A 14,589-nucleotide genomic window follows, 5' to 3' on the forward strand; every position below is an offset into this window, starting at 1 on the left:
GGAGCATTGTGGAGCATTTGTGCCAAATCCGAGCTGTCATGGTTGGGGAATCAAGTAAGACGACATCGACTGTAACACCACTGTTAAACAATGTCCATCACCAACACTTACATCACTCATTCGAAAATGTTTCAATCACAAAAGACTTCCCTTCAAATTCAATTAACAAAACCCCTTTGCTGGAGTAGTCAAGAATCTGAGTTACAATAGCATTACTAACTCAAGTGCTAATAGCAGAAAAACACAAACCTCTATGGCTCATACTAGACTAAACACTGCATTGACTGATATAACATCATCTGTTGTGAACCAACAAACACCCAAACCAAATATTCGTTTCAATCACATCCCTAACTCATCTCCTAATAGTGGGACAACACATACCTCTATGACTCCTACCAGAAAAAACACTCCACTTTCTGATATAACATCATCAATTGTGAACAAACGAACCACCAATGTGAGGTTTCCCCCGAATTCACCAAACCGTGTCTTAAAATCTAAGCAACCCAGTACACAGCCTCATATCGAAAGGGTACATGTTAACTTGGCAACCAAGTTTGACACTGTAAATAGCATTGCTACCAATCCCACACGTGTAAATAGTACTATGGCTATCCCACCCGTTTCAATTCCAACCAGTCTAAACAAAAGGAAACATTCTCAGCCTGATGATACTACTTCCGAAGTGTTACCAAATGAATATTTTTCACCAAGTAGTGAAGAAGATTCATTTGATTCTGAAAGCGATACCGACAGTGATCATGATGAATGTTCTGCCTTAGTTCTTGATACAAACTCAGGTTTTGCACAAGGTAAATTTTGGTTTATTTTATTATCTATTACCCAATATGAATGTCAGTTAACTCATCAATCTGAACATATCAAATTTTGTATATAGCTTATTCAGACATTGGAGATGCTCTGTTCGAATGTCAATCATGTGGAGCTAACATGTGGTATCAAGAGAGACGTCAAAAAGCAAGACATAGTGCTAACCCTACTTTTCAAATGTGTTGTAGTAATGGGAAAGTTCAATTACCATTGCTAAAAAATCCACCTGAATCTCTTGGAAATTTACTGTTTGATACAAAATCAAAACAAAGTAAACACTTCCAACAAAATGTTTGAATGTACAATTCGATGTTTTCATTTACATCACCTGGTATGAAGTTTGATAAAAGATTCAATCATGGTAAAGGTCCACCAAATTTGAGGTTACATGGACAACCATGTCATCGAATTGGGAGCATGTTACCAAATATCGGTGACCCTCCGAAATTTGCTCAGCTTTATATTTATGACACCGACAATGAGCTGGCTAATCGAATCCATAGTGTTAGGTTAGTTATCTTAGTATCCAGTATATCTCTTTAATATTGGATCATTTTTTTATTCTACTTATATTAATTTCCATTTTTCAGGGACAATAAATCAATTGATCCTGATATTGTTAGAAGCTTGAGTCGAATGCTGGATGAACACAATGTTCATGCAAAAGCTTTTAGGATGGCAAGAGATAAATTACAAGCTGGGAATGTTAAGGAATTGAAACTCAGACTCATTCATGATAGAAAAACTGATGGAAGAATTTACAATACACCGACAGTTTCTGAAATAGCAGCTCTAATTGTAGGTGATGTTGATGCTGGAGATTCAAGAGATATAATCATTCAAGAAAAAGGTGGAAAACTTACCAGAATTAATGAGTTTCATGCATCTTACCTTGGATACCAATATCCTCTAATATTTCCATATGGTGAAGATGGATTTAGACGTGGGACACTTCACAAGGAGAGACCTGATGTTGTTATTACAAAGAGGAACCGGCTTACTATTATGGATTGGCTATCTTTTCGAATTCAAATGAGAAAATCAGAAGCTAAAACACTGTTGTGCTCAAGAAGACTTTTCCAACAGTTTTTAGTTGATGGTTTTACAATGATGGAGGCTGAAAGATTATCATTTGTACGCAACAATCAGTCCACTTTGAGGGTTGGAAAATACCAAAGACTCAATGCTTCTACTGAATCACAGTCAAAAAGTGGTAAGAGAGTAGTATTACCTTCATCTTTTGTTGGAAGCAAGAGGTACATGGATCAATTATATTTTGATGGTATGGCGATATCTGCATCAGTTGGATTTCCAGATTTGTTCATCACATTTACTTGCAATCCAAACTGGCCTGAAATCACTAGGTTGCTTTCGAAGCAAAATTTAAAGGCTCGTGAACGCCCAGATATCATAACAAGAGTTTTCAAAATCAAATTAACTGAGTTACTTAAAGATCTTACCAAAAAACATGTTCTAGGAAAGGTCATGGCATGTAAGTACTTTTAAATTTAATCTATAATTACTTAATATCAAATACGACTTTGAATTATTTGTAAATTTAATTAAGACTAATTATATTGTTGACAGTTTTGTACACTATTGAATTTCAAAAGTGTGGCCTGCCTCATGCACATATCCTCCTTTTCCTTCATCCGGAGAGCAAATATCCATCACCTGATGACATTAACAAAATCATCTCAGCTGAAATTCCAGATCCAACAAGTCAAAAAGAATTGTATATGTTGGTTAAAACTCATATGATCCATGGTCCATGTGGAAGAACACATACAGAATCACCTTGCATGCGTGAGGGAAGGTGTTCCAAATATTTTCCAAAGAAGTATCAAGAGACAACAATTGTTGATCAAGAAGGATATCCTGTTTACAGGAGAAGAAGCAATGGTTTCACCATAGAAAGAAGTGGTATAACAATGGATAATCAAAATGTTGTGCCTTACAATCCATTTTTGTTATTGAAATATCATGCTCACATCAATATGGAATGGTGTAACCAATGTACTTCTATCAAATATCTTTTCAAATATATACACAAGGGTTATGATCGTATCACAGCTGCTATTTCTAGGTCAAATCAGAAGAACAATTCAAAAAATGAAGAAATTGATGAAGTCAAAGAATACATTGATTGTAGATATGTGTCTCCAAGTGAAGCTTGCTGGAGAATTTTCTCTTTTGCCATCCATGGTCGTAAACCTGCTATTGAGAGATTGTTCTATCATTTGGAAGGACAACATTCTGTTTATTTCCAAGATTATGAACGAATAGACGATGTTCTTCTTAAACCAAGTGTCACTGAATCTATGTTTACAGCATGGTTTGAAGCCAACAAAAAGTTTCAAGAAGGCAGGACATTGACCTATGGCCAATTTGTTTCAAAATTTGTATATGTCAAGAAGAAAAGACTTTGGAAACCCAGAATAAGAGGATTTACAATTGGAAGATTAATTTGGGTGCCACCAACAACAGGAGAGCTGTATTATTTAAGAATGATGCTAACTGTAGTCAAAGGACCTACTTGCTATGATGACCTCAGGAAAATTGACCAAGATCAATATGTTACCTACAGAGATGCATGCTTTGCGATGGGATTTCTTGAAGATGATCGGGTATACATCAATGCTATCAAGGAAGCTAAAGACTGGGGCTCTGGACACTTTTTGAGAAAGCTTTTCGTCATTTTGCTACAATCAAATACAATGAATCGTCCTAGACATGTTTGGGATGAATCCAAAATTTGGCTCGCTGATGGTATTTTGTATCACCAGCGCATCATTGCAAAAAATAGAGGTATCTTCCCTACATAATAAATTTGTAATACTTCTATAATGTATATATTTCAACATTGTGTTTTATGTATGTATACAGGTCTACAGTTAACTGATGCACAAATTGAAAATTTAACACTCATTGAGATTGAAAAATTACTACAGGCCAATAGAAAAAGTTTGGCAGATTTTCCATGTATTCCCTATCCAAAGCATTATGTTACTGCTAATTTGGGGAATAGACTTATTTATGATGAAACCAATTATGATATTCAAGAACAAAAACAGGAATTCCAAACTTTGTTTAGAGCACTCACAGGTACTTACATACGTAATTTATTCATAACCTTTATAGATTTACTTAACAATAGGCTTTGTAATATTATTTAATTACTTTCATAGATTTATAATATAATCAGATTATATTTGTTTATGTTAGCTGAACAAAGAGAAATATATCATACTATAATGAGGGCTGTTCAAAAACAAAAAGGAGGTGTTTTTTTCTTACATGGTTATGGAGGAACTGATAAAACCTTTATGTGGAGGACACTTGCTTCATCTTTGAGATCAAGATCACAGATAGTGTTGACCGTCGCTTCGAGTGGAATAGCATCACTATTACTACCTGGTGGCAAAACTGCTCATTCAAAGTTCAAAATTCCAGTTCCAACCTTAGATAATTCTACATGTGAAATTGAACACAATGATGATTATGCTGGCCTTCTGAAACAGACAAAATTGATTATATGGGATGAGGCTCCAATGGCTCACAGATTCACATTTGAAGCCCTTGAAAGAACTTTGAGAGATGTGATGAGTTCATACAAAAACTCAGACACTATTTTCGGTGGAAAGGTCATTGTATTTGGAGGAGATTTCAGACAAATTCTGCCGGTAGTTCCTAGAGGTAGTCGTTCAGATATTGTAAATGCTTCCATAAATTCATCAAAAATTTGGGATCATTGTAAAGTCTTAACTCTAAAAAAAAATATGAGGCTACAAGGAAATGGAAATTGTGATGAACTGAAAAAGTTTTCTGAATGGATTTTGAAAGTTGGAGAAGGAAAACTTGCTGTTCCAAACGATGGTTATGCAGATATCGATATTCCAAAAGACCTCCTGATTCTTGATTATGATGATCCTATACATGCAATAGTTCACAGTACTTATCCAAACTTGATTAAACATTACAAGTCTGCGAATTTCCTACAAAGCAGAGCAATATTGGCCTCAACAATTGAAGTTGTTGAACAGATCAATTCCTATGTTCTAATCTTGATCCCAGGTAAATTAACAAGTTACAACTATTGCTATAAGTCCCAATAAATTTGACATATATTGGCCCTTACTTTTTCTATTAATTTCAGGTGAATCCAAAGATTATTATAGCTGTGACTCTATCGATCGATCTGATGTTAATGACTGTCAAATCTTTGAGACACTAACACCAGAGTTTCTTAATTCTCTTCGGACATCTGGTCTGCCAAATCACAAAATCACTTTGAAAATTGGAACACCAATCATGCTCATGAGGAATCTCGATCCTTCGGAAGGATTGTGTAATGGTACTAGGTTGATAGTAACCAAACTTGCAAATCATGTCATTGAGGCTAGAATAATCAGTGGCAAGAATATTGGTGGGGTTCTTTACATTCCTAAAATGAAAATGTCTCCATTTCAAGCACCATGGCCATTCAAACTCAACCGAATTCAATTTCCAATAATTGTGTCCTATGCAATGACTATTAATAAATCTCAAGGGCAATCATTGGACAACGTTGGTTTGTACTTACCAAAAGATGTTTTCAGCCATGGTCAGTTATATGTGGCAATGTCAAGGGTTACAACAAAACAAGGTTTAAAGATATCCAGATATAACTTGAGAAAATAAGATACTGAGGATTTTACATTACTAGCCTTTCAATTTAGACTTCCACGTAAGCATTTGTGAGGGCAGTTTAGACTAAGCACATTTATTTCTTTGACTTAAACAAATCTGAGTTAAAGTACAAGGAAATACACTTTTTTTTTTTACTTTCCTTAGCTTTTGCTGACCGATGGGACTGTGTCCTTCACAAAATAGTCTTTTTAATTCCCACTCTTTTTTGTACCGTATTTGAATTTCAAATGCTTCATTATCCTCACACTATCTCATTTCAATTTCATTATCTCACCTTTCTCTGGTTTTATTTTCCATCTTCTTCTCTTCTCTCTTTATATTTTTATCTTCAACTCTATTTTACTAACTAACATAAATTTTATTTTGCAGGAACATCTATAGTTGTTATTGAAGAAGAAGTACATGGGTAAATAAATTTATTCATTTATCTAACCTTATTATACATTTATTCTCTAACCTTACTATACATACACATGTATGTAAGTTAATAATAAATAAAGATATATAGCTTATATTCTTCGTATCATGTTTAACACTACCGTTTTTCTCTTTAGGTTCATTTTCATTACCACAACAGATTATACATAAAGGTATGATATTCTCTACAACACAAACTTTCTTAGATTTATGGTAGATTTACATAAAGGTATTGTAGATTTGGAACAAAATAAATTTAAGATGAAAAAAAAATATAGCTTTGATACTGTTTGTTGTAAAAGAATAGAAAAGTTTAGAAATATGAAAGACAAAAATAGGCCAAATATGAACTTTTTCTTATATGCAAAAATAAATAAAAAATAGGCAAAATATAAACTTTTTCTTATACGCAAAAAAAAAACAGATCAAACCATATCTATTTATTTTTCTTATTAAGATATTTCACTAATCAATGCAATAATTTCTTTTTTGTTTCTGGGAAACATAAAGACTACAACTACGAGGAGAAAACAAGAACCAATATTTGATTCAGGTAAAAAAAAAATATTACTAACATTCAATACTGTATTGTTTTTCACTATTATTTTTCAATTTTCTAAAGAATAAAAACAACCACTAACATTTTTAGCTTGAAAGAAAACAAAAAAAAATATGTTGCAGAAAAAAAAAAAAAAAGAATAGATCTAGAAAGAAATAGAAGAATAGATTTAGACAAGTTGAGTTTGTAACTTCAGCATAGTTATTATTACTTTTGTTCAATCCAAATATAGACTTACACTTTTTTTCCAAAAAACTAAAAATGAAAATTGTTGCAGGAACTCAGACAAAGAAGACATCCTCAGATATAAAGATGAAAGAACAAAGTAAATAGCATGAGATGTAGCAATAACAGAAACAATTATTTATTATTTCCGGCGGGGCGGTGACAATTTCCGGCACGGTGGATACAATTTCCGGCACGGTGGTTATTTGCAAAATATTCCGATCTTAATTATTCTTTGTGGGTTTTGTAGAGGAGAAGGAGGAGGGTTTTTTTATGGTGATGATTTTTCAAAAAGTGGTGTTTGATGATCGATCTCTAGATCTAAAAAAATGATAACCACCACTCTTAGAAAAAAAAAACATAAGAGAAAGATTATGAAGAATAACGTTTAACAGGGTGATAAAGATGAGATTTGAGGGTAACAAAACCAAGTTGGAGGGATTTAAGGGTTGCCGGCGGCTAGGGTTTGTTTGTAGGAGAGAGCTTTACAAAATTTCTTAGTTGAAGAGAGAGAAAGAAATTAGCAAATGAGTAGATTGTAAGCTTATAAAAAAAAAGCTTATAAAAAAAAAAGTAGATTGTAAATTAAACTCTTATGTTGGAGTTCACGTGAAATAAAATACTAGAATGTAGACAAAAAAAAAAATCAATGATATGGACTTCAAATAAACTTCAATTGAGCTATGGACTTCAAAACAAAAGTTAATTTTTAATTCAATTAAGTTAAGTTAATTTTCAATTTTAAATACAATTAATTTAATATATTATAAGAATATTATGGTGAGAGAAAAACTTCCACAAAAAAATATTATAGAGTTTAATGGAGATACATTGACAGTGTAAAATAATTTTACACGATCATTCAATAAAATATTATCAATTTCTCATGTAACATCAAAAAGAATTTAATTTATATACGTCAAGTACGAACAAATTGCAAAAATACAAAACAAATATTTATTATTGTCAAAAAAATACGGGATATATATACACAGGATAACTTATGCCGATCAAAATTTAAATTAATTATTATACACACGACAAGTTGTCTTTGTCTTCGATAAAAACAAAAGTTGACTTTGATAAATATTCTAAAGTCACTACTATACACGGGACAATTGTCGTTAATAAAAAATTAAAAATTAATTAATATTTTGAAATAACTATTAGAAATTTTGAAATAACTACTCATAAAAAATCAAAAATAAATATTGTACACAAAACAAGTTGTTAATAAAAAAATTAGGCAAAATTACACTTTTAGGTACCGTTTTACCTAGCTTTTTTTCTCTTCTTTTTTCTTAAAAGTAAGAAGTTAGGCCAAACAACCAATTTTTAAAAGCTCTACTAAGAAAAAAATAGCTTCTATATTTTAAGAAAAAATATAATATATGATCAAACATATCTTTTAACCTTATTATAAAAAGATAAAAATAACTTTTAACCTTTTTTTATAAAAAAAGTAAGATTTACCAAACAAATTTAATTTTAATTTTAAAGTTATTACTTCTAACTTTGATCCTTCTAAATTTCCAGTTTTCAATTTTAACTATTATACATGAAAAACAAATTGTTGTTGGTGAAAATTCTAAATTAACTATTATACACAGGAAACAAGTTGCTGCAGATGAAAATTGAAATATTACTATATATACACGGGGATCAAGTTATTAACTATTCCTTCAACAAAAAAAAAATTTATTAACTATTATACACCATAAACAAGTTGATGCTGATGAAAAAATTTAAATAACTACTATGCACAGGAAACAAGTTATTGTTACTGAAAATTTTAAATTAAATATTATACACGGGGAACAAGTTGTTGCTGATGAAAAATTTAAAATAACTATAAAAAATTATTAAAATTAACTATTATACACGATGAATAAGATGTTGCTGATGAAAATGTACATAATTATTATACATAGAGAACAAGTTATCAACTATTTATTTTGGGTACAAATTATCAACTATTATACATAGGAAACACATTGTTGTTAATGAAAATATTTAAATAACTACTATGCACGGTGAACACATTGTTGCCGGTGAAAAGGTTTAAATTAACTATAATTGAGAAACAAGTTGTTGCTGATAAAAAATTTAAATAACAACAATACACGGAGAACATGTTTTTTTGAAGACACAAAGAACAAGTTGTTGTCGGTGAAAACTTTTAATTAATTATTATACACGCGGACTAAATTTTTGCTTATGAAAAATAGTTAATTAACTATTATACATGGGACACAAGTTGTTGCTGATGAAAATTTTAAATTTACTATTATACACGAGGAACATGTTGTTGCCGATAAAAAATTTAAATAACTATTATATAATTTTTTTAATTATAAACATAAATATTTCTTAATCAAGTTTTTGTTTTTTTTTATTATTATTATTTTGCTACTTTCAAATTATTATACTTCAATAAAAAAATATTTGAGCATTTTTTACCTTTTTTTTTACAGAGCATTTTTTAACTTAATAATTGCAACATAGAGTGTTATTTAAATTTTATTATTACTATATAATCCCAACACACTTCTCATTTCATTTACTACTTAAAAGATAGTTCACTTTTCTAATTAATATTTATACTATCAAAAAATAAGACTGTTATTTAGATACATTGTCTTTTTACATACATTGCACGACAACGATATTTTTGTATCTTTATTAAATATATAAAAATAAACAAATCACTCGATTTGAACGCGCGGAACGCGCGTCCCGTGCGGATGCACGGGTAAGTTCCTAGTTGATACATGATAAAGATAAGAAAGCAGCAAATGTTGAATCAACTACTACTACTAATGTAGTTTTTAAAGAAGTGTTTGCTAATCTTTAGAGGTTGTTACAACATTAAATTTTTTCTATTAGTTATTACCTATTTTTGCTATATATCGTAATTAACTATTATTTGTGTTTTTTTTTTTGCAGCACTTATGTTTTTATCACCGACAAACAGGTTATGCGATAAAGGAGTGATACTTAAGCGTACTTGGACTTTTGTTGTATTTTTAAGTTTCAAACTTCGTTTTTGTGTAATATTTACCATTTAGGTAAATAATTTAACTGACTGCACAAGTAATATGGATGTTGTAGAACCAAATTATTATTTTTGTTTTTTGTGCAGAACTTATGTTTTTATCATTCACAAACCATTTCTCCGATAAAGGAGTTGTACTTAAGCGACCTTGAACTTTTTTCGTGCTTTCTTTTTTAGTTACAAACTTTATTTTTGTGTCATATTTACACATATTAATTTATTAGTATCAGAATTTTACAGAATTAACTATCCATCATTATTCAATTAAGTACTAAACAGTTAAATATTTTTGGAATAAATCATTGGAATAATCCTTTAACCATTATTTTTTATCAATCGTATTTTTAACATGTAGCAGTTTTCCACATCACTATTGTTTACCAAAATTTGTTTTTCCTGCAAACATTCACGTGAAGAGTTTGCATCATTATAAAAAATTAATTTATCTATAAATTGACATATAGATACACTCTACAACTTACACTCATAACAATACCACAATAGAAAGACTAAATCTGAAAGGCATGGCAAATTTAGCACCACTGTTTCCTCATACTCAAAGAGTCATCTTCTCAATTGTCAAGCTAGCTCATCAAGTAAGTTATACTTATTAACTGAAGCATTTTTTTAAAAATTTGTTTATGGATGAGTAATTTATCTTTGGTTATTTTGTCAAATATAGAACTATGCTGAGATTGAAACTGATTTCATTTGTCGCCAAAGAGGAGAAGTTTATGGTTATTGGAATGTAAAAAAAAATGACACTGATTATCACAAACTGAAATTCAACAATGACTATCAGAACCCATTGATCCTGATCCAAGGGTGGAATAAATTCAAAAATTTTCACAACTTGCCAGACAATGTTCATATTGAGCTTATTTTCCATGGAAATAATGAGTTTGAGGTCCATTCAGTGAAGGAACTTAATTCTGCAAACAAAATTCCACCCTTTCATAGTCGTAGCATTCGTGCACCACATACTTCTGTTTTCGATTTCCAACTAACACACACATCGATTGATCAACCTAAATTTGTAAGTACCTCTAATATTTTCAAATTTAATTTAAATTATTTAGAAGTAATTTGTGATTTATATTATGACATTTATGTTTTAGAGAGTTGGAGAAGATTTAGGTACTTTCTTGCAGACATCCTATTTCGAGGATTTAGTGCTATGTGGAGATAATGGAGAAAAATTCGATATCAATATTTTGAATGTTGATAATGTTATGCGCATGAAACTCGGATATAATTGGGATCATGTCTGCAGAGAACTAAATTTCAAAGCTGGAACTACAATTCGTTTTAAGTTTGAGATCAAAAGTGGAAATGAAATCAGCTCCAGATGCCATCTTTTCAAATTAGATTAGTTTTCAATAAATGTATGATATTTTTAATATGTTTGTCTAACTTATGTTTTTGTATTTCCCTTTCCTTTGGTGTATAATTCACCAATAATAGCTGGCAATGAATTTAATATAATTTCAGTAAATTTTATATTTATTCCATAACATATAGTACAAATCCTGGAAATTTTAGCTGGCAATGCACCAAAGAATCAGACATCAACTCCCAGCTGTATATATCACAACACTTACATCACTATATAGTACCAATATCTAAAACACAAAAACCCTTACAATATTTTTGGCCAGGAATCATTAATTGCAAATTCAACTATATAGTACAAATATATGAAAGACAATAATCTGATTTCAAAATGCTCATTTGAATTACCATATCATCTTAAATTATATATGTCTTATAATTATAATAAGTTGATGGATTAGAGAACATTTTATTTAACATCATAAATTACACAAATTACTCCATATATATTGCTTAAAATATGTGATGAATTGGATTACACCCTACTCACATTATTGTAGATCACATCTTATTACTACTATTACAATTTCAAACTCTATCAACAACGCACACATGAAGCTTTTCCGGATGATTTTCATATAGGAGAAACACCAATGTATCTCCAGCCTTCAAATTAACGTCTCTAACATAATTCAACCAACCTCTTCCTATTACTATTTCCAAATTGGTTTGATGCGTAAAAATAATATCACAGACATAGGTTTGTTTAGAATCATTATCAGCCAAAATAATCTCATTTTGACTTTGATCTACAAATATGTAGTGGTATTCTTTAGGAATTTCCTACACATAAACAAAAAAAATTAATGGTTGTATAGTATTAGAAAAACAATAATGGAAATAAAATTTCATTGTAAAAATTGACTTACCAAAAAACCGTTCAATTCTATAGTAGAATCAAGCACCTTAAATTCCCAATAAGCTATATTTCCACGATGCGCAAGAGGTAGAGAATTACTTACTTCTGGATTTCTCATAACATTAGTACCAACATTTCCATTTTCCATGTTGAAAAACTTTATGAAAGTAAAATATTGTATCTGTGACTACACACTACAAATAAACAATTTTATGATATGCCAGTGACCAACTTATATAGTATACAATAAGGGTAGGGATTCTCTCAAGTCATAATTTATTTAGATATCCTGCAGTTTTAATCTCCACCCTTCAATTATTATTTTTTTCAATTTTAATATTCATCCTTTTTATTTTAGAGGTCATTTAGTGGTCATTTTAATATTGATCGTTTTTTCTACCATTTTTTTATATGTATCTACTTTTAACAACTTAAATTTTTTCATATTTTAAAAATTGTACACCAATAAAATACCTATTTATCAATATCAAATAGATAATGACGGATATATGTTATTCTTTTGGTAAATTACATTCATATGACAAAAAGATGACATCTATATAGATTACAAAATTTAAATCGAATGGTAATTCCAGAAATAATATTATTTCTGGTACAAACATCATTCCATTTGTAACGACCCAAAATTTAGTATTCGTTATTTAATTATTTTATTACGCGAGGGCGTGATTTATAATTAAATTATTAAGCGGCGAATAATCATTTAGCGCAAACGTAAGTTAATGAGCGAGAAGTTATGTTGTTTGGGCCTTTGGGCGTGGAATAGGCATTGGGCCTAAGCCAAGTGGGCTTTGATCCATGAGAATAGAGAGAGCTATAAGTAGCAAGTCAACCATGAATAGTCTCATAATTATGTTTCATAAGAAAGGAAGATTGAGAGCTTAGCTAGGGCAAGGAGCTCATGAGGGAGAGGTAGAGCTCGTGGGAGAGAAAGAGAAGAGCAAGCTTGTGGATTCGTCGAGCTAAGGTACGAGAGTTAGATTACATATTCGTGAGTGATTCGAAAGAGGGGAGGATGTCGATTCCTCCATTCCCAAACTCTTTCCACTCTATTTTCTTGTGGGTTTCGTGGGTGATTTTCTTAATGGAAAATGGATCCTTTTGATCCTAACATGTGTAGTGAACTCATGGTAGATGAGGTAAACAACTTTGGGGAGTTGAAAGTGGGTATATGTAGATGTTTGATCAATGATTTGCATGTTTTGTTAAACTTGCTTATTTTGCAAGAAATTGACATGATTTTGATTGTTTGATGTATTTGGATGTTTGGAAGGGATGATTAATGTTCCTTGATACCATATATGCTTGAATTAGCTGTTTATAAGAATTTATAACATGTCTAGATGGATTTTTGAGTTGATTTGAGGTTAAACCGCCTTAGATAACTCAAGAACAGATATTCTGTTCTGGTGTGGTTCGCTAAGCGACCAGGAGTTCGCTGTAGCGAACAGGTTCGCTGAAGCTCGCCCATGCTCGCCATGAGCAGGTGATCCCCTGGTGAGGTTCGCCATGTCTCGCTAAGGCTTCGCTTAGCGAAGGCCTCTGTGACAGCAATTTTTGTTGATGTTTGTAAGTGTAATTAGGCACTTGTAACATGGTTTAAGGGTATCCTTACATGATTGTTGATACATGTTGATACTGTTAATACTTATTGTTAATCGTTATATGATCGATAAACGTGTATGCAATAAGTTGTAGCTTAAAGTGAGCAATGTGATGTTTAAGCATTAATTTGCAATGTTAAGGAAATGATGTGTGTTTTATGACATAAGTGTAAATGAAACTTTATGTGTATAAAAATGGTTATGCAGATAATTATCATGTGAATAATTATGATTTGAGTGATAGGATATTGTGTTATCCTAATGTGTTAGATGTTGGAATTGTGTTTCCGCATCAGTGAATAAATAGCTTCGAGCTAGATAGCGTCATGTATTTGATGTGTTTAAAAGTAATCATGCATTCATGAATAATTGTGTTATGGGAATCATGTGAATTCCAATAATTGATGAAAATGGTTTATGTTTATGAAAAGTGGTCGAAGATGGGATCATGTTATCCGAGATCTGGAACCCATATCCAAACATGATATAAAACTGTGTGACTCCTCTTTATGGGAGAGATGGTTGATGATAACCATATCCTACATGATATAAAACTGTTATTGAGCTTATCCAAGGGAGATAAGGTGGTTCGGTAAGTTCCGACGCATCCAACAAGATGTAAAACTGGGTTCATCTTAAATGGGGTGAATAGCAGCATCCAACATGATGTAAAACTGTGTTGGCTTATCCAAGGGAGATAAGATGGTTCGGTAAGTTCCGACATATCCAGCAAGATATAAAACTGTTCTTGGTCCACCGTTGGTGAGACGCTTATCCAGCAAGATATAAAACTGTTCTTGGTCCACCGTTGGTGAGACACCTTGGTACCATATGCATTAGTCGTGTCTAGGGATGACATGACATTGGATAATTGGCATTAGATGCATTAGGGTAAATGCACATGTATTTGATAATTGTTATGTGACATTATCTG

At 31.3% G+C, this 14,589-nt stretch overlaps 1 protein-coding gene, 1 long non-coding RNA gene and 1 pseudogene across 3 annotated transcripts; 2 read left to right on the forward strand and 1 right to left on the reverse strand.

Moving 5' to 3' along the window:
- Positions 1-253: 253 nt before the first annotated feature.
- On the forward strand, positions 254-9,578 carry LOC123923038 (annotated as a pseudogene).
- On the forward strand, positions 5,679-7,399 carry LOC123923157. 2 transcript variants are annotated; one of them, XR_006814291.1, is made up of 5 exons: positions 5,679-5,806; positions 5,893-5,929; positions 6,078-6,113; positions 6,451-6,493; positions 6,777-7,399. It is a non-coding gene; the product is annotated as an uncharacterized LOC123923157 (long non-coding RNA). The 2 variants fall into 2 exon arrangements; XR_006814290.1 differs by having other exon boundaries at positions 5,739-5,929.
- A 2,121-nt stretch (positions 9,579-11,699) lies between the features above and the next one.
- LOC123923039 lies at positions 11,700-12,178 on the reverse strand. Its single transcript, XM_045975690.1, has 2 exons — positions 12,041-12,178; positions 11,700-11,954 (listed from the first exon to the last, which is right to left on the reverse strand). Exons 1-2 carry the CDS (start codon positions 12,176-12,178, stop codon positions 11,700-11,702), a joined length of 393 nt encoding a protein of 130 aa, XP_045831646.1.
- Positions 12,179-14,589: the final 2,411 nt, after the last annotated feature.

The sequence above is a fragment of the Trifolium pratense genome, linkage group LG4, assembly GCF_020283565.1.
Source record: "Trifolium pratense cultivar HEN17-A07 linkage group LG4, ARS_RC_1.1, whole genome shotgun sequence".
Taxonomy (NCBI): domain Eukaryota; kingdom Viridiplantae; phylum Streptophyta; class Magnoliopsida; order Fabales; family Fabaceae; genus Trifolium; species Trifolium pratense.